The sequence below is a fragment of the Lepidochelys kempii genome, chromosome 28, assembly GCF_965140285.1.
Source record: "Lepidochelys kempii isolate rLepKem1 chromosome 28, rLepKem1.hap1, whole genome shotgun sequence".
NCBI classification, from domain to species: Eukaryota; Metazoa; Chordata; order Testudines; family Cheloniidae; genus Lepidochelys; species Lepidochelys kempii.
Genome location: NC_136407.1, coordinates 2,059,684 through 2,086,632, shown reverse-complemented (window position 1 = coordinate 2,086,632; position 26,949 = coordinate 2,059,684). Strand labels below are relative to the sequence as shown.

The 26,949-nt window shown below is 65.4% G+C and overlaps 2 protein-coding genes across 2 annotated transcripts; one reads left to right on the top strand and one right to left on the bottom strand.

Moving 5' to 3' along the window:
* Positions 1-358: 358 nt before the first annotated feature.
* Positions 359-6,201, top strand: SHBG (sex hormone binding globulin). The gene is made up of 7 exons (XM_078850855.1): positions 359-1,396; positions 1,948-2,134; positions 2,853-3,014; positions 4,288-4,453; positions 4,805-4,950; positions 5,532-5,751; positions 5,992-6,201. The coding sequence occupies exons 1-7, from the start codon at positions 1,113-1,115 to the stop codon at positions 6,183-6,185; spliced, it is 1,359 nt and encodes a 452-aa protein (XP_078706981.1). The 5' UTR covers positions 359-1,112; the 3' UTR covers positions 6,186-6,201.
* Positions 6,202-9,429: 3,228 nt separating this feature from the next.
* Positions 9,430-26,659, bottom strand: GRK1 (G protein-coupled receptor kinase 1). The gene is made up of 8 exons (XM_078850854.1): positions 26,514-26,659; positions 22,337-23,051; positions 18,676-18,803; positions 17,895-18,052; positions 17,574-17,657; positions 16,348-16,472; positions 12,233-12,434; positions 9,430-10,750 (listed from the first exon to the last, which is right to left on the bottom strand). Exons 2-8 carry the CDS (start codon positions 23,033-23,035, stop codon positions 10,455-10,457), a joined length of 1,692 nt encoding a protein of 563 aa, XP_078706980.1. The 5' UTR covers positions 23,036-23,051; positions 26,514-26,659; the 3' UTR covers positions 9,430-10,454.
* Positions 26,660-26,949: the final 290 nt, after the last annotated feature.

Genomic DNA, 26,949 nt, shown 5'->3' with positions numbered 1-26,949 from the left:
GGGACTGCCAGCCACAGGGCAAAATGGTGATTGGCTCAAAGGGGAAACTGAGGCAGGACTGCTCCACCGTGGGGGGAGCCAGAGGGGTGAAAGCAGCCCTAGATATGCTTCTGCTGATGGGTCAGCTGCCCTGGTACCCCAGCTGATAACAGGGGTGGCTGGATGCTGTGGGCCCCGCTTTCTCCTCCTACAAGCCGAGGCCGGGGGTGAGAGGCAGGAGCCAGTGAAACAGGAGAGACCCCACTCCCCTCCCGGAGCTGGGCAGAGAACCCAGGAGTCCTGGTTCCCAGCCCCCCGCTCTCACCCACCAGCCCCCACTCTCCTCCTGGAGCTGGAGAGAGAACCCAGGAGTCCTGGCTCCCAGCCCCCTCACCAGCCCCCACTCTCCTCCTGGAGCTGGGGAGAGAACCCAGGAGTCCTGGCTCCCAGCGTCCCGTGCTCTAACACACCAGCCCCCACTCCCCTCCGGGAGCCGGGGAGAGAACCCAGGCGTCCTGGCTCCCAGCCCCCCCCACCAGCCCCCACTCTCCTCCTGGAGCTGGGGAGAGAACCCAGGAGTCCTGGCTCCCAACCCCCACTCTCCTCCTGGCGCTGGGGAGAGAACCCAGGAGTCCTGGCTCCCAGCGTCCCGTGCTCTAACCCACCAGCCCCCACTCTCCTCCCGGAGCTGGGGAGAGAATCCAGGAGTCCTGGCTCCCAACCCCCACTCTCCTCCTGGAGCCGGGGAGAGAACCCAGGAGTCCTGGCTCCCAGCCCCCACTCTCCTCCTGGAGCTGGGGAGAGAACCCAGGAGTCCTGGCTCCCAGCCCCCACTCCCCTCCCCGAGCCGGGGAGAGAACCCAGGCGTCCCAGCCCCGCCTGCTCTGACCCACCAGCCCCGGCCCCGTGAGTCTGCCCTGTCCGCGGAGCAACGCTGACACCTGGCGGCCAGCCGGGGTAACTCAGGGCAGTAGGAAGGGCGGCCGCGGGGGACGTGCTCCGAGGGGGAAAGACCCCCGTGGGCCTGCGGGACTCCTGGCCACAAGACGGCTCCGGGGGGAATTTACACAAACCGTAAAGACACGGGTCTGGGGGTGAGTCTGCGCCTGACAGGAGAGTCCGGAGCTGCAGGGATGCCTGAGGCCCCCCCGGGGAAGAGGCGGAAAACACCCCCTAATGGCCAGGCCGGGCATTTCGCCCCTCGCCCCACGGCTCTGCCGCGCCCCCCAAGGGCCAGTGAGGGGGCTGCAGAAGGCCCTGGCGGTAACCCACTGCTTTTCTCCCCCCCCGCCCCCCAGCAGGACAGCCACTGCTTCCAGGTCCTCCCGGCTGAGGAGGGGGCCCTGAATATTGGCCGCCACTGGGGGGCCGCCACCCCGGCAGCCACCGTCCACATCGACATGAGCAAGGTGACCAGGTACAATCCCCGGGGGCGGGGGGTGCTTCCCCACAGGGGGCTAGTGGGTCAGATGGAGGGTGGGTTCTCTCCCCGGGTCTGGGAGGGGAGTGGGGGGCTGGTGGGTTAGAGCAGGGGGGGCTGGGAGCCAGGACTCCTGGGTTCTCGCCTGGGCTCTGGGAGGGGAGTGGGGGCTAGTGGGTTAGAGCAGGGGGGGGCTGGGAGCCAGGACCCCTGAGTTCTCTCCCCGGCTCTGGGAGGGGAGTGGGGGCTGATGGTTAGAGCAGGGGGGCTGGGAGCCAGGACTCCTGGGTTCTCTCTCCGGCTCTGGGAGGGGAGTGGGGTCTGGTGGTTAGAGCAGGGGGGCTGGGAGCTGGGACTCCTGGGTTCACTCCCCGGGTCTGGGAGGGGAGTGGGGGCTGATGGTTAGAGCAGGGGGGCTGGGAGCCAGGATTCCTGGGTTCTCTCCCTGGCTCTGAGAGGGGAGCGGGGGCTGGTGGGTTAGAGCACAGGGGGCTGGGAGCCAGGACTCCTGGGTTCCCTGTGTACGGTGTGGGCCCTTCTCTCCCCAGCACCGCCTCGTCCTTCGAGTTCCGCACTCTGGACCCCGAGGGGGTGATCTTTTTCGGGGACATGGGGGACCACGACTGGTTCGTCCTGGGGCTGCGCCGGGGGAAGGCCGAGATGCAGATCAACAATATCATGACGAACATCAGTGTTCGGGGCGGGCAGCGGCTGGATGATGGACACTGGCACCGAGTATGGGGGGGCTGGGGGGAGTCGGGGGGCTCCTGTGAGGGGTAGGGGTGCTGGGAAGAGGAATGCGGGGCCGGAGAGGGCGGGGCTGGGGGCATTGGAAGGGCAACTGGGGTGGGGATGGCTGGGAGGAGGGGGAAGGTTTTGGGGGGGTCCCTTTGGGGAAGCCATAAATGGGACGTGGGTATGTTTTAGGGGGGCCCTTGGAGTTGGGGGAGCTGTGTGGCTTTGGGGGAACCCTGGGAGTGGGGTAGGCTGGAGGGGGGCTGGGTGGGTTTTTGGGGATTCTCTCAGGGTGGAAGGCAGCTGGGTGGGTTTTGGGGGGACCCTGGGCCTGAGGGCAGCTGGACAGTGGGTTGGGTGGGTTTTGGGGGTTCTCTCTGGGTTGAGGGGGACTGGGTGGATTATGGGGGACCTTGGATGTGAGGGCAGATGGACAGGGAGTTGGATGGGTTTTGGGGACTCTCTCAGGGCAGAGGGGGGCTGGGTGGGTTTTGGGGGGACCGTGGTGCTGGGGTGTTTGGAGGGGGGCTGGGGTAAGTTTGGGGGTTCCCCTGGGGCAGGAGTTCTAGGAAGGGGCAGGGGTAAGTTTGGGGGTTCTCTGGGGCGGGAGCTCCTGGAAGGAGCTGGGGTAAGTTTGGGGGTTCCCCCTGGGGTGGGAGGGGCAGAGGTTGGGGCCTGGCTGGGCTGCTGTAGCCGTGTGCTCCCCTCGTCCCCCCAGATGCTGGTGATGAACGAGGGGGACAGTGTGCGGCTGGAAGTGGACGACGAGGAGCTTCTGGCCCTGGGCCATGTCTCGTACCCCATCATTGAGCGCCCGGTGCCCGAGATGCGCCTCGCCATGGGGGGGCTGCTCCTCCCTGCCTCGCACCTGCTGTCCCCGGTGAGGGCTGGGAGCCCGGATGCCTGGGTTCTCTCCCTAACTCTGGGAGCGGAGTGGGGGCTGGTGGGTGAGAGCAGGGGGGACTGGGAGCCAGGACTCCTGGGTTCTCTCCCTAACTCTGGGAGGGGAGTGGGGGCTGGTGGGTGAGAGCAGGGGGGGCTGGGAGGCAGGACTCCTGGGTTCTCTCCCTAACTCTGGGAGCGGAGTGGGGGCTGGTGGGTGAGAGCAGCGGGGGCTGGGAGCCAGGACTCCTGGGTTCTCTCCCTAACTCTGGGAGGGGAGTGGGGGCAGGTGGTTAAAGCAGGGGGGCTGGGAGGCAGGACTCCTGGGTTCTCTCCCCGGCTCTGGGCGGGGAGCGGGGGCTGGTGGGTGAGAGCAGGGGGGATTGGGAGCCAGGACTCCTGGGTTCTCTCCCTAACTCTGGGAGGGGAGTGGGGGCTGGTGGGTGAGAGCAGGGGGGCTGGGAGGCAGGACTCCTGGGTTCTCTCCCCGGCTCTGGGAGGGGAGCGGGGGCTGGTGGGTGAGAGCAGCGGGGGCTGGGAGCCAGGACTCCTGGGTTCTCTCCCCGGCTCTGGGAGGGGAGCGGCGGCTGGTGGGTGAGAGCAGCGGGGGCTGGGAGGCAGGACTCCTGGGTTCTCTCCCCGGCTCTGAGCGGGGGAGCGGGGGCTGGTGGTTAGAGCGGGGGGGGGCTGGGAGCCAGGACTCCTGGGTTCTCTCCCCGGCTCTGGGAGGGGAGCGGGGGCTGGTGGGTGAGAGCAGCGGGGGCTGGGAGGCAGGACTCCTGGGTTCTCTCCCCGGCTCTGAGCGGGGAGCGGGGGCTGGTGGGTGAGAGCAGCGGGGGCTGGGAGCCAGGACTCCTGGGTTCTCTCCCCGGCTCCGGGAGAAGAGTGGGGGCTGGTGGGTGAGAGCAGGGGGCTGGGAGCCAGGACTCCTGGGTTCTCTCCCCGGCTCTGGGAGGCGAGTGGGGGCTGGTGGGTTAGAGCAGGGGGGCTGGGAGCCAGGACTCCTGGGTTCTCTCCCCGGCTCTGGGCGGGGAGCGGGGGCTGGTGGGTGAGAGCAGCGGGGGCTGGGAGCCAGGACTCCTGGGTTCTCTCTCCGGCTCCGGGAGAAGAGTGGGGGCTGGTGGGTGAGAGCAGGGGGCTGGGAGCCAGGACTCCTGGGTTCTCTCCCCAGCTCTGGGAGGGCAGCGCGGGGCCAGGTGGGTGAGAGCAGGGGGGGCTGGGAGCTGGGATTTGGGGGCAGGCTGCCTCCCTCATCCCCCCCGGCGTTGCAGATGAACACGGCCATGGACGGCTGCCTGCGGCGGTGGAGCTGGCTGAACCAGACGACCACCTGGCGGGAGGGCGCCGCCCTGCGGGCCAAGGCCAAGCCCTGCTTCAGCGCCCTGCGGCCTGGCAGCTTCTTCCCCGGGGCGGGGCTGGCCAGCTTCCGCCCGGCAGGTACCCCAGGGACCCCGGCGTTCGGGCGGCCTGGGCCCGCCTTCCTCCCCAACACCGCCTCTGTCCCGCACGGGGATCCCCCACCCCGGCTCCCTGGATGGCCCCCCTCCCCCTACGGTGACACCCCCATCACATCCCCCTCTCCTCTGAAGTGACCCCCCAGCCCCTCTACGGTGACAGCCCCAGGCCCCCCTCTCCAGGCCTCCCAGCCCCCCCTGCAGTAATCCCTCCTCCCCCAGGCCTCCCCAACAGTGACCCCCCAACTCCCTTCCCACTGACAGCATCTGCTGGGGGAGTCCCGCCCCCTGCCCCCCAGTTAACCTGCCCCCTGTGTTTGCCCCTCCCCCCCAGACCTGGCCGGTGGCACTGCACCCCCCAACGGGAGCTGGGGCCTGGAGGTGGAGCTGGGGATCCGGGCCCCCCGGCAGACGGGGCTGGTGCTGGCTGTGGGGGTCCCAGACGGGAGCCTGGCACTGAGCCTGGTCCTGCAGCCCACGGTGAGTCCCGGGGGGGTGGGGGGGGAGATGGCGTGGGGGGAATCCGCTCACTGGGGGAGAATGGTGCCGGGGATCCACTCACCATGGGGGGCCTGGGGCTGGGTATCTGCTCCCTGGGGGGGGGGTGTACGGTGCCAGGGATGTGCTCATGATGGGGGGCCCTGTTCTGGGGATTTGCTCACTGGCGGGGGGGCACAATACCAGGGATCCACTCACTGGAGGGCCAATGTGCCGGGGATCTGATCACCGGGGTGGGGGAGGGCTGTGCTGGGGATCCGCCCATGGGGGGTGGTGGTGCCAGGGATCTGCTCACTGGGGCCACAGTGCTGGGGGGATCTGCTCAGCTGGGGGGCGGTGATGGGGATCCACTCGCTCTGTGTGTGTGTGTGGGGTGCCGGGGACCCACTCACTGGTGAGGGGGGCACAGTACCAGGGATCTGCTCACTGGGGGGGAAATGGTGCCGGGGATCTGCTCACGGGGGGCACTATCGGGGGGGTCGCTGCCCGCGTGCGGTGTGGGGACAGATTTGGGGAGCGCCATCTCCGTCTCCCCGCTGACCCTCCCGCTCACTCTCCTGTAGGCCATGGTGGTGCGCCTCGGCAACTGGACCAAGCTGCGGCTGCCCCTTCCGGAGGGGCCCTGCCTGGACGCCCCCCTGCGCCTGCGGGTCTCCCCCACCCAGCTGGCCCTGCAGCTGGGCAACCATGGAGGCACCCTGCCCAACCAGCCCCCCGACTTCCAGTGGCTGCAGGGGACCTGGCTGGGCCAGGAGGGGCGGCTCTTCATTGGGGGGCTGCCAGGTACATTCACCCCCTCTGGGCACACGGTAGCAACCTGCCCCGTCCCTGGGTACCACTTGACGGCTTCCCCCGCAGCTGGGACGGCCTTGACTGTGCCCCCTCCCACCTTAGCCGGGCCGGCCTTAACGTGAGACCCTCCCCTTCAGGGGTAGTTGTGTGGGTGGTGGGTGGGAGCCGGGGGAGGGGTCCCCTCTCTCCCCACCCTCTGACCCCCTGCTCCCCTCTGTATCTCCCTTGCAGACGGGGACAAGACCCCCAGGCCCCAGGAGTGGGGGGCTTTCCGGGGCTGCCTGCGGGGGATCCGGGTGCAAGGCCACCAACTGGACCTGGACTCAGCCCTGTTCAGGAGCGACACCATCTGGGCCCACAGCTGCCCTGGGGCCCATGAGGGGGCAGAAGCGGGGAGGAGAGCCAGGGGCCACGGTGCTGATTAAAGGATCTGCCGGGCAACACCGCCTCCCTCGTTACCCGGGCAATGGACACCACTGGGAGTGGGAGGGGGTATGTGGCTCAGGGGGGTAGGAGCAGTGGTGACCTGTGATGATGTGGGGCTGTCACTGGGAGCGGCAGTAACCGGGGGGGGGGGGGCTATGGCTGGTGTGGGGCTGTGACTGGTGGTGCGGCTGTGATTGTGTCTGGGAGCGGTTGTCTGTGACAGTGTCGGGCTGTGCCTCGGCACCGCGGTGACAGTGTCCGACTGTGCCGGGGGTGGGGACGACTGTGCCGGGGAGTGGTTGTGGGGCTGTGGCGGGGCAGCGCTGGGCCTGGGAGTGGTTGTGACGGTGTGGGGCTGCGTAACTCGGAGTCCTGGGAGGTCTGGGAGCCGTTGGGCTGGTCGCTGCGTAGCCGTGTCCGTGCGGCTGTGAGCGACGGGGTGACTGAGCAGCTGCGATGGGGTGTGGTGGACTAGTTGTGACAGTGGCGGGAAGGTGGTTGTGAATGGCTTGGGTGTGTTTGTAGCACCGTGCCTGGTTTGGCAGCGGTGAGGGCGAGTGTTTGGGCGATTGTGCTCATGCAGGATTGTTGAGCGTCGAGGGTGATGGGGCTGCGTGTGTGCAAGACCGTGTGACTGTCGCCCATGTGGGTGCTTGTTTCTGGGTGTCTGTGTCTTGCACTGGGAGTGTGCAACAGTGACTGTATGACTGTGTGTGGGGGGGTGTCAAGCTCATCCCAAGTGGTTGGGTGATGGTGATTGTGAGCACGAGTCTGACTGTGTGCGTGTGTCCGAGGGTCTAATTTTTGTCATGCTCCTCGTGTTTTGTCGAGGTGACTGTGATTGCGGGTGACGGTCTGATTGTCTGTGTGTGTGCGAGTATTCGCTTCTCCCTGTACAGCCTGTGAAGACTCACCTCTATGCACACACCTGAGACTGTGTAATGGTGAATGATTGTAGTTTGCACATGTGTAATCCAAAGACTCAGCGACTGTGTGTTGACTACACGTCATAGAGTTGATTGATTTTTCAGGCCAGAAAGGAGCTTTAGACCTCAAGTCTGAGCCTCCTGTCTAGCATGGAGTGGGGTATTTCATCCAGACCGCCTGTACTGAGCCCAGCAACTCCGGACTGCATCAAGTTGTCTACCTTCCTTTCTTTGCTGGTTGAAGTAGTTTGTGTGTGTAGCTAAGAGATTGTAAAGCTCCGAATAAGTGTGACTGACTGGTAGGCGGGTGTGTAATTGTGGACAATTGCAGTTTCTTAATTACACACATCCAGAGCCACACAGTCTCGTAATCACACACCCACCGACAGTCATGCACAGATATAGATACAGCCATACAATCTCATAGTCTGTCTCTCTCACACTCATACACTCACACTCACACACACACACACACACACACTGGTCATTGTTGTACAGTCTTAGTCACACAGTTGCTCTGTCGTGGGTTCTTAACTACAGCCCTTCACGATGACAGTCACAACAGTACAGTTGCCTAGTCTCTTTCATACAGCATCCCATAATCTCTTTAATCACACACCCTAAACTACAGTCGCTCGCAGTTACATCCATTACGTTTTCGTCACCCATACAGCGACAGTCATTCATAGACACATGCGCTCGGCCATAGTCTCTTAATCGCACACACAACCACAGGGGCTCCAGCGTAATCTGTTACCTGTGCAGCCACGACACAGTGTAGGTATGAACGGCTGTAGTTGTGTGTGGGTGCATCACTAAGAGATTATGGCGGTGTGACGCGGGGCTGTAGCTATGTATGAGATGAAGCACCTGCGCGGTTGAGACTGTGCATCTCTGAACGACTGTAGCTGTACGCGTGATTGAGGCCTGATGGTTGTAGCTGTGAATGGCTGTAGTTTGGCAGGGTGATAAAGAGACTGTGACTGTGGGAGACGGTACCGTGAGAGAGACACGAGGTGACTGTGCAGGTTGTGACTGTAATTGTGACTGTAATTATGTGTAGGGAGGTGTAGTTAAGGACTTATGACAAAACTGGTGTGTGAGTGTGTGTAGCTTATGACAAAATGACTGTAGATTTGTGTGCAACTGTGACTGTACACCTACAACTGGTGTGTGTGTGTGTGTGTGTAGCTTATGACAAAATGACTGTAGAGTTGTGTGCGACTGTGACTGGACACCTACAACTGGTGTGAGTGTGTGTAGCTTATGACAAAATGACTGTAGAGTTGTGTGCGACTGTGACTGTACACCTACAACTGGTGTGTGTGTAGCTTATGACAAAATGACTGTAGAGTTGTGTGCGACTGTGACTGGACACCTACAACTGGTGTGTGTGTAGCTTATGACAAAATGACTGTAGATTTGTGTGCGACTGTGACTGGACACCTACAAGTGGTGTGTGTGAGTGTGTGTAGCTTATGACAAAATGACTGTAGATTTGTGTGCGACTGTGACTGGACACCTACAACTGGTGTGTGTGTGAGTGTGTGTAGCTTATGACAAAATGACTGTAGAGTTGTGTGCGACTGTGACTGGACACCTACAACTGGTGTGTGTGTGAGTGTGTGTAGCTTATGACAAAATGACTGTAGAGTTGTGTGCGACTGTGACTGGACACCTACAACTGGTGTGTGTGTAGCTTATGACAAAACGACTAGATTTGTGTGCGACTGTGACTGTACACCTACAACTGGTGTGTGTGTGAGTGTGTGTAGCTTATGACAAAATGACTGTAGAGTTGTGTGCGACTGTGACTGGACACCTACAACTGGTGTGTGTGAGTGTGTGTAGCTTATGACAAAATGACTGTAGAGTTGTGTGCGACTGTGACTGGACACCTACAACTGGTGTGTGTGAGTGTGTGTAGCTTATGACAAAATGACTGTAGAGTTGTGTGCGACTGTGACTGGACACCTACAACTGGTGTGCGTGTCTCTGTATGTGTGTGTGTGTGAGAGAAAGAGAGAGCAAGACTGACAGATTGTGTGGCTGCGGTTGTATCTCTGAATGACTGTAGCTGGGTATGTGACTAAAAGATTGTCTGTCCGGCTGTGAATGTGCGTCTGTGAGCGACTGTAGGGGGTGTGCCTGTGTCTTAGGAGACTGTACCACTGTGGCGGCCATTTGTGTGAGACTGAAACCCTGCTGGGTGTGTTCCCTGTGTCTACGCTCAGCCACAACACACAACGCTGGTGTCCCCCAACCCCCAGGGATGCTTGGGGCTGGCAAACAGACACAGGCCGTGCCAGCTACGCGGTGACCATAACCCAATTTATTATTATATACAAAATTGGCTACTAAGCGGCTCACGACAACGGGGTCCGGAGCGCCCGAATGGCGGATCACCCCGGAGCTGGGTCACGGGCCGGACCCCGGTGCCCGGCTCTAGGTAATGACGGAAGGGACTTTGAATCTACACCACCCCCACCCCTCCGGTCCAGAGACAGGACGTGCTGGCCTAGAGGTGACAGGCCAGGACGCCTGGGTTCCAATCCCCTCCCGGATGGACCATAGCCCCGCCCCGCCACGGGGGTCTCCTTGCTGCCCCTCCCGCCTGTGTATGAAACTGGGAAGGATCCTGACGGTGGGGGATGGGAAGGGGAGTTACTCAATGGGGGTAAAGTGCTATTGAAATGTTACGCTGGTTATTAGCAATGATGATCATTTTGCCCCGAAGTCCCACGCTCAAACTCCCCACCCCAGGAATGGAACCCAGGAGTCCGGATTCCCACCTGCCGCTGCTCTAAACCCCAGAGCCAGGGATAGGACCCAGGAGTCCTGGCTCCCAGCTCCCCGCAACCCCCGTGCTCTAATCCCCCCGACCCCACTCCCTCACCCAGCTCTGTTAGGGGAAGGGGGGTTGGGAGCCAGGACTCCTGGGTTCTCTCTCTGGATCTGGGAGGGGAGTGGAGGCTAATGATTAGAGCGGGGGAGGGGGGAGAGCTGGGAGCCAGGACTCCTGGGTTCTCTCCCTGGATCTGGGAGGGGAGTGGAGACTAGTGATTAGAGCAGGCGATGTGGGAGCTGGGAGCCAGGACTCCTGGGTTCTCTCCCTGGATCTGGGAGGGGAGTGGAGACTAGTGATTAGAGCAGGTGATGTGGGAGCTGGGAGCCAGGACTCCTGGGTTCTCTCCTCATCTCACGCCGCTGTGAGACCGTGCCTGTAGGGGTCACCAAGTCCCCAGAAGGCGGGGAGCGGAGGGGGGGGGGCAAGCCGAGTCTCTGGGGGAGGGGGGAGTTGACACAAGGAGGGGGGAGGCGTGTTCCCACCCCGGCCCCCCTTCACAGCAGGAGGCACGTCCCCGATTTGCTGCTGACGCTGTCGGCGGGCACGCTGGGGTCCAGGTCCCTGGGGACGGTGCCCTTGGCCCCCCACACGTTCAGCTCCCCGAAGACGCCGGTCTCCACCATCTCCTCCTGCCAGGGGATGGGGATGTTGCCGGAGGAGAAGTCCTCGTAGAAGGCCCGGTCCTGCTCGTCCAGCGCCACCCCCCTCACCGTGGAGAAGGCGCCCACCTCGCCGATGTCCTTGGCGTAGACCGTCCGGGGGTCGGGCACGAAGGGCGGCTCCGCCAGACCTGGGGGGGCGGGGGGGGCACATGGACACCGGGCCGGGGGGGGGCGACAGCCCCGACGCAGGGCGCGACCGGCCGCGCAGCAGCCGGCCCCGGGGACACCCCCGCGGCAACCCCCGCCCACACCCCCCCCCCCGCGACACCCGCAACCACCACCCCACGGCAACCCCGCCCAGCTCCCCACGGCAACCCCCGCCCGCACACCCCCCCCCAACCACCACCCCACGGCAACCCCCACCCGCACACCCCCCGTGACCCCCGCAACCACCACCCCACGGCAACCCCCGCCCGCACAACCCCCCCCGCGACCGCCCCAACCACCACCCCACCGCAACCCCCGCCCGCACAACCCCCCCGCGACCCCCGCAACCACCACCCCACGGCAACCCCGCCCAGCTCCCCACGGCAACCCCCGCCCGCACACCCCCCCCGACCACCACCCCACGGCAACCCCCCGCCCGCACAACCCCCCCAACCCCCGCCCGCACAACCCCCCTGCGACCCCCCCAACCACCACCCCACGGCAATCCCCGCCCGCACAACCCCCCCGCGACCCCCGCAACCACCACCCCACGGCAACCCCCGCCCACCCCACCCCCAACCACCACCCCACAGCAACCCCCGCCTGCACAACCCCCCCGCGACCCCCGCAACCACCACCCCACGGCAAGCCCCGCCCGCACAACCCCCCCAACCCCTGCCCACACAACCATACCACAACCCCACCCCCACAACCCCCCAAACCCCGCCCACACAACCCCCTCCGCAACCCCCGCCCACACAACCGCACCACAACCCCCGCGACCACAACCCCCCCCGCAACCCCCGTTCACACAACTCCACGGCAACCCCCGCAACCACCACCCCACTGCAACCCCCGCCCAGCTCCCCCCCGCAACCACCACCCCACTGCAGCCGCGACCCCCCCCAGTCCTCACAGCAACCGTCACACGCACAACCTCCCTGCAGCCGCGACCCGCCAGCCCCCCTGCCCCCGCAACTCCTGACCTGCACCACCCCCAATCCCCGCCACAAGGCCCGCAGCTCCGGTGCGCCCAGCCGCTCGCACACCCCGCAACACACAACCACAACCCTGACAACCGCACACAAGCCCCCCCCCACAACCCACTATACACACGCAACTGTAATCCCGGGGTGTGGGGTAGCTCGGGAGGGGATGGGCTTGGGGGGGGGGCTCTGTGGATCCCTCGTCTTGGGGGTGGGGGACACAGTGGGATCGGTGGGGCCTGGGGGACCCCCTCAGCGCTGGGGATGGGTTGGGGGGACTCCCCGTCCCAGTGTTCGGTGGGGGGCTCGGGGGACGGGTAAGGGGGGGGGGACCTCTCGGCCCTGGAGGATGGGGCAGCTCGAGGGGGACCCCTCGTCTCGGCGACGGAGGAGCTGGGGGGGACCCCTCATCCTGGGGGTCGGTGGGACCCCCTCAGCCTGGGGGGCTCACCCTGGGGCGAGGGGGGGGCATGTTACCTGCCTCCAGCCGGCCCCAGTTGACCTTCTGGAAGAGGGGCTGGGCCTTGAGCTGGTCGCACTGGTGGTCCCGGAAGCCCAGACGGCCGGCGGGGTCCTTGGCCATGAGCCCCTCGCAGGCGGCCCGGCAGTCGGGGCTGAACTTCTCCGAGTACTTCACCGGGTCGTGCAGGACCCGCCGGGTCACCTCCTTGTTCTCCACCTGCGTGGGGGGGGGGCCGCTGGGTGGGTGGGGCCCCCCCTTCCCGAGCCCCCCGCGCTACGCCGGCCTGGCTGGTGTCACCCCTCTTGTATGGGGGGAGGCCTGAGGATCCCAGACCCCCTTCCGACCCCCCTCTCCGACCCCCCAGCCCCCCAATCAGAGCCCCCCTCTCCTCCCAGCCTCCTCCTCTCCGACCCCCAGCCCCCAGACCAGAGCCCCCTCCCCCTTCCAACCCCCCTCTCCTCCCCCTTCAGCCCCCCATCAGAGCCCCCCTACTCCCAGCCCCCTCCCCCTTCCCATACCCCTCTCCTCCCCCATCCAGCCCCCCTGATCAGAGCCCCCCTACTCCCAGCCCCCTCCCCCTTCCAATCCCCCTCTCCTCCCCCATCCAGCCCCCCTGATCAGAGCCCCCCTACTCCCAGCCCCCTCCTCCTTCCAACCCCTCCTCTCCTGCCCCCTCCACCACCTCCAATCAGAGTCCCCCACTCCTCCCAGCACCCCTCCCTCTTCCAGCCCCCCTATCTGAGCCCCCCAATGCAGCCTCCCTTTTCTCCTGGCCCCACTCCCCTTCTAGCCCCCAATCCTCCCTTCCCCACCCCCATGGGCTGGGGGACCCCTTGGTGCTGGGTTGGGGGGGGGCTGAGAGGGATGGGTCAGGGATACCCCGTGGGCCTTGTCCAGAGGGATGATTTGGGGGCCCCCGGTGACATACGCTGGGACCGGATAGATCACTGTTGCAACCAAGGTCCCGTAGCGGGACCAAATCGTGTATAACGGGGGCCATGGGAGGCGTCTCGGACGAGGCCAGGGCTGGCTGGCTGGGAGCAAGCTCTCCGGACGTGGGTGTCATTTTTGTCGGAGTCGTGAGCCCCGGCGCTGGGCTGTCCGCGCTTCCGCCCTGTGCTCCGCTTCTGGGGGACGCCCCCGACAAGCTGGGGCCGGCCCTGCCCAGCCGGCCGGATGGCCCACGAAGGGCCGTGAGCGACACGACTGACCCGCTGGGAGAGGGCAGACACGCCTGGCGACCCGGCAAGGCGCGCAGGGACCTGCCTGCGGACCGAACGCTGAGGGTTTTCCAGGCCGCGGGCTGGGCAGCTTGTCCTTGGGACGAAGAAAGACAGACCACACGGCAAGAGCGTATAAAAAACGGCTGCAGCTCCTCCATCCTGTCTTCAATCCTCCTGCCTCTGGAGGGACTTGGCTAGAAACCGGAGCTCTGAACCGAGGCCTGAAAGCCCCATCCCAGCTGGGGATGGTCTCCAGAGCCGGGATTTGAACCTGCAGCTTCTTCCCTCCCTGCTACGAGCCGGAACCAAGAACTTGGCCATTGCTCTATGGAACTGATTCCATGTAACCAGCTCTAGCTCTCATCTCTCTCTTTTCCTTTTGCGAATAAACCTTTGGAAGAGAGGCAGATACGCCGGAGGGCAGGGATAGGATACAGAGGGACCTAGACAAATTGGAGGATTGGGCCAAAAGAAATCTGATGAGCTTCAATAAGGACAAGTGCAGAGTCCTGCACTTAGGATGGAAGAATCCCAGGCACCGCTACAGACTAGGGACCGAATGGCTCGGCAGCAGTTCTGCGGAAAAGGACCTAGGGGTGACAGTGGACGAGAAGCTGGATATGAGTCAGCAGTGTGCCCTTGTTGCCAAGAAGGCCAATGGCATTTTGGGATGTATAAGTAGGGGCATAGCGAGCAGATCGAGGGACGTGATCGTTCCCCTCTATTCGACATTGGTGAGGCCTCATCTGGAGTACTGTGTCCAGTTTTGGGCCCCACACTACAAGAAGGATGTGGATAAATTGGAGAGAGTCCAGCGGAGGGCAACAAAAATGATGAGGGGACTGGAACACATGACTTATGAGGAGAGGCTGAGGGAGCTGGGATTGTTTAGTCTGCGGATGAGAAGAACGAGGGGGGATTTGATAGCTGCTTTCAGCTACCTGAAGGGGGTTCCAAAGAGGATGGAGCTCGGCTGGTCTCAGCGGTGGCAGACGACAGAACAAGGAGCAATGGTCTCACGTTGCAGTGGGGGAGGTCTAGGTTGGATATTAGGAAACACTGTTTCACTAGAAGGGGGGGTGAAGCACTGGACTGGGTTCCCCAGGGAGGTGGTGGAATCTCCTTCTGTGACGAAGCGGGACTGTGCTTAATGTTTCCTCTGAATAGTGTGGGGGTGCCTCAGTTTCCCCTCTGCAGTTCTTAAGTATCTAGGGGGTGGGATAAGGGGGTATGATCATTGCAGAGCCCTAGATGGCAGGGGTGTGCAGGGGTCTGGACACAGAGAATGGCCGACACCCTGTTTCCTGGCAACTGATGGCCTGGGCCCTTCCCCCCTGTGAGGTGAGAGCTAAAGTGTTGGAGAACAAAGGAATCAGGTGCCCTCCTGGCCCGGGAAAGGGACAAAGCCCAGAGGAGGGGGGGCTGGAGGGAGTTTCAGTTTGGGGCTGGCTGGGGACATGGAGTGAAGGGCAGATGGGATTGTCTGGCTCACGGCCCCCCAAAATGGACCAGCTGAGGGGTCCTGTTCTCTGCACCTACAAGCTCTGTGTCAGACCATGTTCCTGTCGTCTAATAAACCTTCTGTGTTACTGGCTGGCTGAGAGTCACGTCTGACTGCGGAGTTGGGGGGCAGGACCCTCTGCCCCCCCCAGGACCCTGCCTGGGCGGACTCACTGTGGGAAGCGCACGGAGGGGCAGAGGATGCTGAATGCTCTGAGGTCAGACCCAGGAAGGTGGAGCCGGGGGAGCTGTGTGTCCTGCAGACAGGCTGCTCCCAGAGAGGAGACTGCCCCAGAGTCCTGCCTGGCTTCGTCGGGAGCAGGTCCAGAGCATCGCCCGGGGACTCCGTGACACCTTCCTTCGAGGTTTTCAAGGCCCAGCTTGACCCCTGGCTGGGACGATTTAGTTGGGGTTGGTCCTGCTTTCAGCAGGGGGTTGGACTAGACGCCTCCTGAGGTCCCCTCCGACCCGGATCTTCTCGGAGTCGAAGCATCAGAGGGGGCAGCCGCGGGCGGCGCTTCGATGGGGACCCAACGCCGCGGCCGCCGGGATCTGTGGCCGCGGCAAAGGGCCCCGTGCCGGCGAACAGACTCACCGGCCTCCTGGCGCATGAGCCTCCGCGGGCGAACACCCACTTCCTCAGATGCACGAAGTGGACATTCCCAGCGGCAGGTCTCAGCAGGCGAGCGGGACTCGGGCGAGGGCTAACGAGCTGCGTTCGACCAGGGAGGCGGCCGAGGTGTGAAGACCGAGGGAGGAGAAACGGCTTTCGGAGCTGGCCAGCCGGCCCACAGTCTTCGTTGAATCCTGAGCTGACGGGGTCCGATTTGCAAACGGACTGAGGCCGAGCAGTGGCCCTTCGAAGTCCGGTCCCGCCGCTGTGTTTTGCCGCAGGGTGGCTACCTTTCCCTCCGCTCTGGTGTGTCCGCGGGGGGAGGCTAGTTTTTTAGCGTCGAAAGGCTTGGCCACAGCCTGATTTGGGGGTAAGATCTGATCTGTCTCTTGCCCTGGGTCCGGGGCTTGGTCCTTTGGGATCGAGGGAACCTTTTGTTCTTTTACCGGGGTCTTGCTTTTCAGAACCAGTCGTCCCCAGACCCAGTGGCCCTGGTGGGGATACGGGGAAACCGGGGGGGGCTGAAGGGAATTGCTCGTGTGCCTTGTGGTTAGCCTGGGGGGGGGGGGGGGGGGGGAAACAAAGTCCTCCCTGTTCGGCGGCTTTGCTTTGCCTTGGGGTGCCCAGAGACCCCGGCCTGGGACTGTAACTGCCCTGTTTGAAGCAATTTGTCCTGGGTTGGCACTCGCAGTTGGGTCCAGCCAGCACCAGCCTCGTTACCCCCCCCTTGGCCATGGCTCAGGGAGGGGCCTGGGGTCCCCATGGCGGGGGCAGGGGGGGTGTCCCCATTTACCTTCTCCCCCCGGCAGCGAAAGGGGCCCTTGGCATCGATCATCTCGTAGAGCGTCACCCCCAGGGTGAAGTAATCCACGCTCCAGTCGTATTCCTCGTTCCTCAGCAGCTCCGGGGCCATGAACCCTGGGGGGGACAGAGCAGGGGGTGAGGGGCCCGGCATGGAGGGGTGGGGGATGGGAAAGGAGGAGAGGGGGCTGGGTTGGGGGGATGGGGGCCCGGAGGCGAGGGGGGGAACTGGGATGGCGGACCCCAGTGAGGGGGCTGGAGGGGGGCTGGAGATGGGGGACAGGGCTGGAGGGGTGGGGGATGGGAAGGGAGGAGAGGGGGCTGGGTTGTGGGGGGGGCTGGGGGCCGAGGGGGGATCTAGGATGGGGAACCCCAGCGAGAGGGCCGGGGGGGGGTTGGAGATGGGGGGCAGGGCTGGAGGGGTGGGGGATGGGAAGGGAGGAGAGGGGGCATGGTTGGGGGGCTGGGAGGCGAGGGGGGATCAGGGAAGGGGGACCCCAGCGAGGGGGCTGGAGTGGGCCTGGAGGGCAGGACAGGGCTGAAGGGGTGGGGGATGGGAGGAGAGGGGGCTGGGTTGGGGGGCTGGGGGCCGGGAGGCGAGGGGGGTTCTGGGATGGGGGACCCCAGTGAGGGGGCTGGGGGGTGGGACAGGACTGGAGGGATGGGGGATGGGAAGGGAGGAGAGGGGGCTGGGTTGGGGGGCTGGGGGCTGGAAGGCAAGGGGGGATCTGGGATGGGGGACCCCAGCGAGGGGTCTGGGGGGGGTCTGGATATGGCGGGCAGGGGTGGGGGGATGGGATAGAGGCTGGGACGGGGAGGATGGGGGCTGGCTGGAGGAGTGGGGGATGGGATGGGGAGGATGGGGGTGGGCTGGAGATGGGAGGATGGGAAGGGAGGAGAGGGGGCTGGGAGGCGAGGGGGGATCTGGTGTGGGGGACCCCAGCGAGGGGGCTGGAGGCTGGGGGCAGGGCTGGAGGGGTGGGGGATGGGAGGAGAGGGGGCTAGGATGGGGGCTGGGCTGGAGGCGGTGAGAGGTGGGGGGGCAGGGCTGGAAGGGTGGGGGATGGGAAGGGAGGAGAGGGGGCTGGGGGGCGAGGGGGGATCTGGGATGGGGGACCCCGGAGAGGGGGACCAGAGGGAGCCCCCCAAGGTGATGGGGGCCGAGGGACCCATGAGGGGTGCCCCCCCTTTGGGGAGCCCCGCCCCCCCCATGCTCACCTGGGGTCCCCGCGTACCCCTTGGTCTTGTCCTTTCCCTCCAGCAGCTCTACCGCCAGTCCCAGGTCCGACAGCCGGACGTGCCCTGGGGAGAGGGGGACCAGCGTGAGCCGGGCTTGGACAGGCCCCCGCCCCCCCTGCCCCAAGAGACCCTCCCCCACACGGACCCCCTCGGTGGGCCTGGTCCCAGCCCTTCACCTCCGCCTTTCCCCTCACTGACCCCCCGCCACCCAGCGCCCCCCCCCCGCTCCCCGCCACTGCCCCCGGGCCTGTAGCCCCTCCCGGCAGGCTTCCCCCCTGGCCCCCCGGCCGCGCCCCTCACCCGCGTCATCCAGTAGCACGTTCTCCGGCTTGAGGTCCCGGTAGATGATGCGGTTTTGGTGCAGATGCTCCAGGCCGCAGATGATCTGGGCCGTGTAGAAAACCGCCCGGGGCTCCGGGAACCCCGGGTTCTTCTCGTCCACGTTGTAGATGTGGTACCTGGGGGAGTTGGGGGGGTCCGGGGGGGGTGACAGAGGAAATGTGGTGTGCAGGGGTGGCGGAGGGGGCAACAACACAGGGGCGCGGATCCCAGGGATTGGGGGGGCGTGTAACCCGGGCAGGGGACCCTGCGCCCCGAGAGTCAGAGTCCGCACCCCCCAGGGGGCCCAGAGATGCGGGGCCTGGGGCCAGGGGCTGTAATGGGGGGGTGGTACCCGGGCACGGGGTGGGAGACGGGGGGCATGGGGCTTCTGCAGCTGTTTTTTGTCCGAAGGACCGAAAGTCCCCCCCCGAAAACAACAACAAATATTCTGAAGACGGTGGCTCATGGGAGCGGTAGTTTAGAGGCCTCTTATCCCCTCCTCTTCTATGGCCGAGGCGCCACTGTTGGACTACGTCTCCCATGATGCCTCCCAGCCTGGGCTGGGGAGTAGCAGTGCATCATGGGAGATGTAGTCCTGCTAGGGCTCATCGAGAAGAAGGGGGACATGATGGGTGTGTGTGAGGATAGACCAATGGATGGAGAGGTGTGGGGGGGGAACCCAGGAGGGAATTTTCTATGTTACAGCCCCCACTCAGGCTGGGGGCACAGAGGGGCCGCCCCCCACGCCCCGCCCCCTCACCTGAGGTCTCCGCCGTTCATGAGGGTCATGACCAGACACAGGTCCAGCTTGGTCTGGAAGGCGTAGGCCAGCGTGACGATGAACCGGCTGTGCACCTTGGCCAGGATCCGCTTCTCCACAATGGCCCCCTGGCGGGGAGCGGAGCGGGGCGGGGCGGGTCAGCTCACCCCTGCGGAGCAGGGAGTCGCCCCCGGACACCAGCAGCGCAGGGCACAGGACACACCCGGGGCGAGAGGGGCTGGTCCCTCGCAAAGCCCCGTAGAGGGGTATGGGCAGGGTACGGAGGGAGGGGGGCAAGGGTGTGTGAGGAGAGGGAGGGGTGTGTGTATGGGGAGGGATGGGGGGGTGGATGGAGGGGTGTGGGGGAATGAAGGGAGGGATGGAGGGGTGGATGGAGGGAGTGTGGGGGGATGGGGAGATGGAGGAAGTGTGGGGGAATGGATGGAGGGATGGAGGGAGTGTGTAGAGATGGAGGGAGGGAATGTGGGGATGGAGGGAGGGATGGAGGGGTGTGTGGGGTGGAGGGATGGAGGGGTGGATGGAGGGAGTGTGGGGGGTGGATGGAGGGGTGTGTAGGGATGGAGGGAGGGAATGTGGGGATGGAGGGAGGGATGGAGGGGTGTGTGGGGGAATGGATGGAGGGATGGAGGGGTGTGTAGAGATGGAGGGAGGGATGGAGGGAGGGAATGGGGGGATGGAGGGAGGGATGGAGGGGTGTGTGGGGTGGAGGGATGGAGGGGTGGATGGAGGGAGTGTGGGGGGTGGATGGAGGGATGGAGGGAGTGTGTAGAGATGGAGGGAGGGAATGTGGGGATGGAGGGAGGGATGGAGGGGTGTGTGGGGGAATGGATGGAGGGATGGAGGGGTGTGTAGAGATGGAGGGAGGGATGGAGGGAGGGAATGGGGGGATGGAGGGAGGGATGGAGGGGTGTGTGGGTTGGAGGGATGGAGGGGTGGATGGAGGGAGTGTGGGGGGTGGATGGAGGGAGTGTGTGGGGAGGGAGGGAGGGGTGTGTGGGTTGGAGGGATGGAGGGGTGGATGGAGGGAGTGTGGGGGGTGGATGGAGGGGTGTGTAGGGATGGAGGGAGAGATGGAGGGGTGTGGGGGGATGGATGGAAGGATGGAGGGAGGGAATGTGGGGATGGAGGGGTGTGGGGGGATGAAGGGAGGGATTGAAGGGTGGAGGGAGTGTGTGGGGATGGAGGGAGGGATGGAGGCATGTGTGGGGCAGATGGATGGAGGGGTGGATGGAGGAAGTGGGGGGTGGATGGAGGGGTGTGTAGGGACGGAGGGAGCGATGGAGGAGTGTGGGGGTGGATGGAGGGGTGTGTAGGGATGGAGGGAGCGATGGAGGAGTGTGGGGGATGGAGGGAAGGATGGAGGGAGGGATGGAGGGGTGTGGGGGGTGGATGGAAGGGTTTGGGGGGATGGATGGAGGGAGGGGTGGATGGAGGGAGTGTGTGGGGAGGGAGGGAGGGGTGTGTGGGTTGGAGGGATGGAGGGGTGGATGGAGGGAGTGTGGGGGGTGGATGGAGGGGTGTGTAGGGATGGAGGGAGAGATGGAGGGGTGTGGGGGGATGGATGGAAGGATGGAGGGAGGGAATGTGGGGATGGAGGGGTGTGGGGGGATGAAGGGAGGGATTGAAGGGTGGAGGGAGTGTGTGGGGATGGAGGGAGGGATGGAGGCATGTGTGGGGCGGATGGATGGAGGGGTGGATGGAGGAAGTGGGGGGTGGATGGAGGGGTGTGTAGGGACGGAGGGAGCGATGGAGGAGTGTAGGGGATGGAGGGGAGGGATGGAGAGGTGTGGGGGGTGGAGGGAAGGATGGAGGGAGGGATGGAGAGGTGTGGAGGGTGGATGGAAGGGTTTGGGGGGATGGATGGAGGGAGGGGTGGATGGAGGGAGTGTGTGGGGAGGGAGGGAGGGGTGTGTGGGGTGGAGGGGTGGATGGATGGAGGGAGGGCTGGAGGGAGGGGTGTGTAGGGATGGAAGGAGGGATGCAGGGGTCCGGGAGGATGGAGGGACGGAGGGCTGTGGGGGGCATGGCTGGGGACGGCTGGAGGGGGATGGACGGGGGAGGCCTGATTCCCCCCCATGCCGGCGCTGATGGTGACCCTGCCTGACCCCCGGCCCATGAGCCCCGTCTCCCCCGAGCCTCCTTCCAGGGAATCGCTGTAACGAAGCGGGACTGTTCTTAATGTTTCCTCTGAACAGTGTGGAGGTGCCTCAGTTTCCCCTAGGCAGTTCTTAAGTCTCTAGGGGGTGGGATGGGGGTGTATGATCCTTGCAGAGCCCTAGAGGGCAGGGGTGGGCAGGGGTCTGGACACAGAGAAGGGCCGACACCCTGTTTCCTGGCCACTGTTGGCCTGGGCCCTTCCCCCCTGCAAGGTGAGAGCTAAAGGGTTGGAGAACAAAGGGATCCGGTGACCTCCTGGCCCGGGAAAGGGACAAAGCCCAGAGGAGGAGGGGCTGGGGGGAGTTTCAGTTTGGGGCTGGCTGGGACATGGAGTGAAGGGCAGACGGGGTTGTCTGGCTCACTGCCCCCCAAAATGGACCCGGCTGAGGGGTCCCGTTCTCTGCACCTACAAGCTCTGTGTTGGACCATGTCCCTGTCGTCTAATAAACCTTCTGTGTTACTGGCTGCCTGAGAGTCCCGTCTGACTGCGGAGTTGGGGGGCAGGACCCTCTGCCCCCCCCAGGACCCCGCCTGGGCGGACTGGCTGGGGGAAGCGCCCGGAGGGGCAGGGGGGCTGGAGGCTCCGGGGTCAGAGCCAGGAAGGTGGAGCCGGGGGAGCTGGGTGTCCTGCAGACAGGCTGCCCCCCCGAGAGGAGACTCCCCCCGAGTCCTGCCCGGCTTCGTGGGGAGCCGTCCCAGAGCCTCGCCCGGGGACGCCGGGACAGTCGCGCCCTGACCAGCGGCGCTAATTTGCGTGGACCGAAATAACTCGGGGCGGGGGGGCAGGGGGGAGGTTATCCCGGGGAACGGGGGCGAAGGTTAGGCTCTGTGTGAGTGGGGGGGGCGAGGGGGGGGGATGAGTCTAATTCCAGGGCTTCCACTGGTCGGCTAAGCGGGGATCTCTCGCTCACTCACACACACACTCATCAAACCACTGAAATCCTCAGGCTCTGAAAGCGGCATGGGGCCGGGTGACGCACAAACACACAGGGAGAGACAGTCCTGGCTCCCAGCCCCCCTGCTCTAACCCACCAGCCCCCACAACCCCTCCCGGAGCCGGGGAGAGAACCCAGGAGTCCTGGCTCCCAGCCCCCCTGCTCTAACCCACCAGCCCCCACTCTTCTCCCGGAGCCGGGGAGAGAACCCAGGAGTCCTGGCTCCCAGTCCCCCCTGCTCTAACCCACCAGCCCCCACTCTTCTCCCGGAGCCGGGGAGAGAACCCAGGAGTCCTGGCTCCCAGCCCCCCTGCTCTAACCCACCAGCCCCCACTCTTCTCCCAGAGCCGGGGAGAGAACCCAGGAGTCCTGGCTCCCAGCCCCCTGCTCTAACCCACCAGCCCCCACTCCCCTCCCAGAGCCGGGGAGAGAACCCAGGAGTCCTGGCTCCCAGCCCCCCTGCTCTAACCCACCAGCCCCCACTCCCCTCCCAGAGCCGGGGAGAGAACCCAGGCGTCCTGGCTCCCAGCCCCCCGCCCCGCTCTCGCCTCGTATCCGTTGCGCTTCTTGAGCCGCTTCTTGTTGAGCTTCTTGTTGGCGTACATCTTGCCGGTGGCCCTCATCTGGCAGGCACAGACCTCACCGAAGCCGCCTTTGCCCAGCACCCGGAAGTCCAGGAACCACTCCTCGGTCACGCTCTGCCCCTCCAGCCACTTGAACTGCAGGAAGCGGGAGAAGAACAAGCTGCCCGCGTACCTGGCCAGGGCCTGCTCCTCCAGGTGCGTGAGGAGCTGCCCCTCGGCCTCCTTGAAGAGGTCCGCCCGCCCGTGCCTGGCGTCCTCCTTGACCCGCATGATGGCCTTCTCCTCCAGGAAGGGGCAGAAGCTCTTGGAGGCCGAGTCGAAGAACCGGTTGACGGTCTTCTGGGCCTTCTGGGGCCTCTCGCCCTCCTCGGCCGCGGCGTACTCCTCCATGCTCCTCCACAGCCCGCCGGCCGCCGCGAAGGCCTCCTGCTCCTCCAGGAACTGCTGGAAGAGCCGCTTGCCGATGGGCTGCCGGAGGCAGAGGCTCTGGAAGTCCAGGTCCAGCTGGGTCCTCAGGTGCTCGCACTGGGAGATGTGGGGCAGCTTGAGCTTGGCCCGCATCTTCTTGTCCCGCACGGTGGAAGGGGCGCTGGCGTCCACGCTGCCCCGGGCCGAGACGTAGGCCGAGTTGGCCACCACCGTCTCCAGGCCCCCGATGTCCATGGCGAGGGCGGGTCACCTGGGTGGGGAAGGGGAGCGCGGGGAGAAGTGGGCGAGGAAGCCGGGAGCGTGAGGCGGGGGCAGGAGGTGGGGGGGCAAAGCCCCACCTCTGGGCACATCTGGAGGCCTGGACTCAGCAGGTCCCTGAGAGACCTGGGCAAGCCTCCCGAGACGGGCACATCTGGACCCGGAGCCACTCCCGCTGCTGACACATCTGGGCAGCCCCGCCCTGCAGATGGCCGCAGGTCCCGTCCCCCATCCCCCCCCCGACATCTGGCGAGGTGGCCTCCGCGGGGCCCCGCTGCCCCGCACCTCTGGACACCCCTCCTCCAACCCTGCCCCACATCTGGACGGCCTGCTCCATCTCTACTCCCATATCCGGAGAGTGCCCCCCCCCCCTTCTCCGCCAGGGCCAAGGGATCTCCACTCATTTGGGCCCAAGTGGGTCTGGCATGGTCAGCCAGACCTCTTCCCCCCACAAGCCCCACTCCCGTGGGGACAGCAATCCCAGCTGTGCACGGGGGCTCCTTTTGCACTAGGGACTCTATACCCTTGCACTAGGGCAGAGATTCACGCCCCCCCCATCCCCCTTTGCACTACGGCCATGGTGTTTTCACTCTCCCCCTCAGCCCGGTGAAGGAATTAGGTGGGGAATGTGGGGGGTGGCATGGGAAAGCCGGTCAGCAGTTCATGACTGTGAGTTCACGACTGAGCACGTGGGTGTGCTTTGTGTCTTCCAGATGGTGCAGGCAAAAGTGGCTGGGGGCACGCTTGTGTTTGTGCTTGTGTTTGCACGCGTGTCTGTGTTTCGGGAAAGCGTACGTGTGAACCTGGCCTGGCAATGCACTTATTGCTAGATCAATACATTGCCTATGTTTGTGTGGGTGAGCGTGGGGCACGCGCGTGTTTTCTGGGGCTGTGCGTGTGCTCACACGCGCCCGGGTTCGCACGACTGGTCATTCCATCGGCTTGTCCGTGTGAGTCATTTGCATGGGAGAGGGTGTGTGTCCAGGCTCCCAGCCCCCCTGCTCTAACCCACCAGCCCCCACTCCCCTCCCGGAGCCGGGGAGAGAACCCAGGCATCCTGGCTCCCAGCCCCCTTGCTCTGACCACCAGCCCCCACTCCCCTCCTGGAGCCGGGGAGAGAACCCAGGCGTCCTAGCTCCCAGCCCCCCGGCTCTAACCCACCAGCCCCCACTCCCCTCCCAGAGCCGGGGAGAGAACCCAGGCATCCTGGCTCCCAGCCCCCTTGCTCTGACCACCAGCCCCCACTCCCCTCCTGGAGCCGGGGAGAGAACCCAGGCGTCCTAGCTCCCAGCCCCCCGGCTCTAACCCACCAGCCCCCACTCCCCTCCCGGAGCCGGGGAGAGAACCCAGGCGTCCTAGCTCCCAGCCCCCTGGCTCTAACCCACCAGCCCCCACTCCCGTCCCAGAGCCGGGGAGAGAACCCAGGCGTCCTGGCTCCCAGCCCCCTGGCTCTAACCCACCAGCCCCCACTCCCCTCCCGGAGCCGGGGAGAGAACCCAGGCGTCCTGGCTCCCAGCCCCCCGGCTCTAACCCACCAGCCCCCTGGGTCTTTCCCCATGGGTGCACAGGTCTGTGGGCCCGCGCACGTGCACCTGCCTGTCTCTGCACACTCGCGTGTCTCTGGGCACGCCTGCCGTGCGTGAGCGTGGGTCCGGCTTTGCCGGCTGCAGGGGTGGGCTTGGCGTGAGTGTGTGTAGCCCTGTGCGGACACACTCGGGGGGCAGCTCCCAGAATTCCCTGCGGCCTGGCCGCCCCCCCCCCCGGCTCTGGGTGTCACCCAGGGACCTGGCCGATCTCATGGGGGGGGGGGAATCCAAAGCTCTCTTAATCTGTGCGGCGTGTAAGCCGATTTCACGGCCACAAGTGCGACTTGCACTAGCAGCGGCCCCCTCCCCCCCCCACGGCCCAGAGGGGTCCCATCAGCGGGGCCCCGGAGCAGCCCTGTGTGTCCCCCCCCAGCCCCCGCACCCCACAATCCAGAGATAACGTTATGGGGTATCGCTCAAAACCCTGCGCAGCTGCTCCCAGAGTCCTTTGCCCCACAGCCTCCTCATCCCCCCCCCCCCCGGAGCAACCTGCCCCACGCCCACCCCCTCACAGCCACCTCCCCTCCTCCGCCTGCCCCACAGCCTCCCCCTCCCCGACAGAGACCTGCCCCACCCCCACGCCCTCACAGCCACCTCCCCTCCTCCGCCTGCCCCACAGCCTCCCCCTCCCCGACAGAGACCTGCCCCACGCCCACCCCCTCACAGCCACCTCCCCTCCTCCGCCTGCCCCACAGCCTCCCCCTCCCCGACAGAGACCTGCCCCACGCCCACCCCCTCACAGCCACCTCCCCTCCTCCGCCTGCCCCACAGCTTCCCCCTCCCCGACAGAGACCTGCCCCACGCCCACCCCCTCACAGCCACCTCCCCTCCTCCGCCTGCCCCACAGCCTCCCCCTCCCCGACAGAGACCTGCCCCACGCCCACCCCCTCACAGCCACCTCCCCTCCTCCGCCTGCCCCACAGCCTCCCCCTCCCCGACAGAGACCTGCCCCACGCCCACCCCCCCTCCTCCGCCTGCCCCACAGCCTCCCCCTCCCCGACAGAGACCTGCCCCACGCCCACCCCCTCACAACCACCTCCCCTCCTCTGCCTGCCCCACAGCCTCCCCCTCCCCCGACAGAGACCTGCCCCACGCCCACCCCCTCACAGCCACCTCCCCTCCTCCGCCTGCCCCACAGCCTCCCCCTCCCCCGACAGAGACCTGCCCCACGTCCACCCCCTCACAGCCACCTCCCCTCCTGCGCCTGCCCCACAGCCCCCTCATCCACCCCCCATAGAAACCTGCCCCACCCCCATGCCCTCACAGCCACCTCCCCTCCTGCGCCTGCCCCACAGCCTCCCCCTCCCCCCACAGAGACCTGCCCCACCCTGTTGACTCCTCCCCTCCCTTCCCCCACCTCTCACCCCACATCCACCCCTCCCGCTTCTACCCCACAACACAACCACCCCCACACCTGCTCCCCCCACACCAACCCCTCCCCCAAATATCCCCAACCCCTCCTCCTCCCCCCACAGACATCGACCCCTCCCCCACTCCCTCTCAGCCACATCTCCCTTCCCCCACCCAACACCCCCAACACCCTCGTTCCCCCATAGCCACTTCCCCTCCCCCACTGCCCCTCTACCAGACACCCCCAGACCCTCATCCCATCTTTACTTCCCCCCCACACACACACACTCCCTATGGCCCCCTTCCATCCCCTGGTTCCCCCCCACATTGTCCAATTCACCCCTTCATCCCCCCTCCCCCACCTTTCCAGCCACCCCCTCCCTTCCCCCCAGCTGACCCTCCTCCTCTGGGCCTCTCTTAAAGGAGCACCCCAATGTGTCGTGGCAGGGGGAGACAGTGACGCACACACCCTGGCTCACCCCCCCCACCCCAGGGTCCCCCCTCCCCACGGGACTTACGGAGCAGGATCAGCTGAAGAGGGAGGGGGCTCCGTCCGGGGCGGGGTTCTGGCTGCCCCCCAGGGGTTCACTCCACGCTGGCCGGCCGGGCTTGAGTGCTGGGCGTCTCGGGCATCTCTTCCCCCTCCAGGAATTAGCTCAGGGGCCAGGCAATCCGCCCCGGGCTACATTAGCCCCCCAGATTAGCTCCTGCGGGCCCGGGGGCCTGTCAAAGGCCATTAGCCAAATCCCTTCTGGCCAGCTTTGGGGAATCAAAGGGCATTGGCCAGCCCTGCAGGGGGGTGGTAAGTGAGGGAGAGAACCCAGGAGTCCTGGCTTCCGGCTCCCCCCTACTCTAATCCACCAGCCCACACTCCTCTCGCGGAGCTGAGGAGAGAACCCAGGAGTCCTGGCTGCCAGCCCTCCTGCTGTAACCACCAGCCCCCACTCCCCTCCC

Bases quoted from the DNA above. Each gene is read 5' to 3' on its own strand.
- SHBG (XM_078850855.1), top strand. From the start codon at position 1,113: ATGCCTGAGGCCCCCCCGGGGAAGAGGCGGAAAACACCCCCTAATGGC. The intron at 2,135-2,852 runs GTATGGGGGGGC...TCGTCCCCCCAG, and splicing joins ATGATGGACACTGGCACCGA to ATGCTGGTGATGAACGAGGG. The intron at 3,015-4,287 runs GTGAGGGCTGGG...CCGGCGTTGCAG, and splicing joins CCTCGCACCTGCTGTCCCCG to ATGAACACGGCCATGGACGG.
- GRK1 (XM_078850854.1), bottom strand. From the start codon at position 23,035: ATGGACATCGGGGGCCTGGAGACGGTGGTGGCCAACTCGGCCTACGTC. The intron at 18,053-18,675 runs GTGAGGGGGCGG...CAACTCCCCCAG, and splicing joins ATGAACGGCGGAGACCTCAG to GTACCACATCTACAACGTGG. The intron at 17,658-17,894 runs GTGAGGGGCGCG...CCCTCTCCCCAG, and splicing joins CGTGCTACTGGATGACGCGG to GGCACGTCCGGCTGTCGGAC.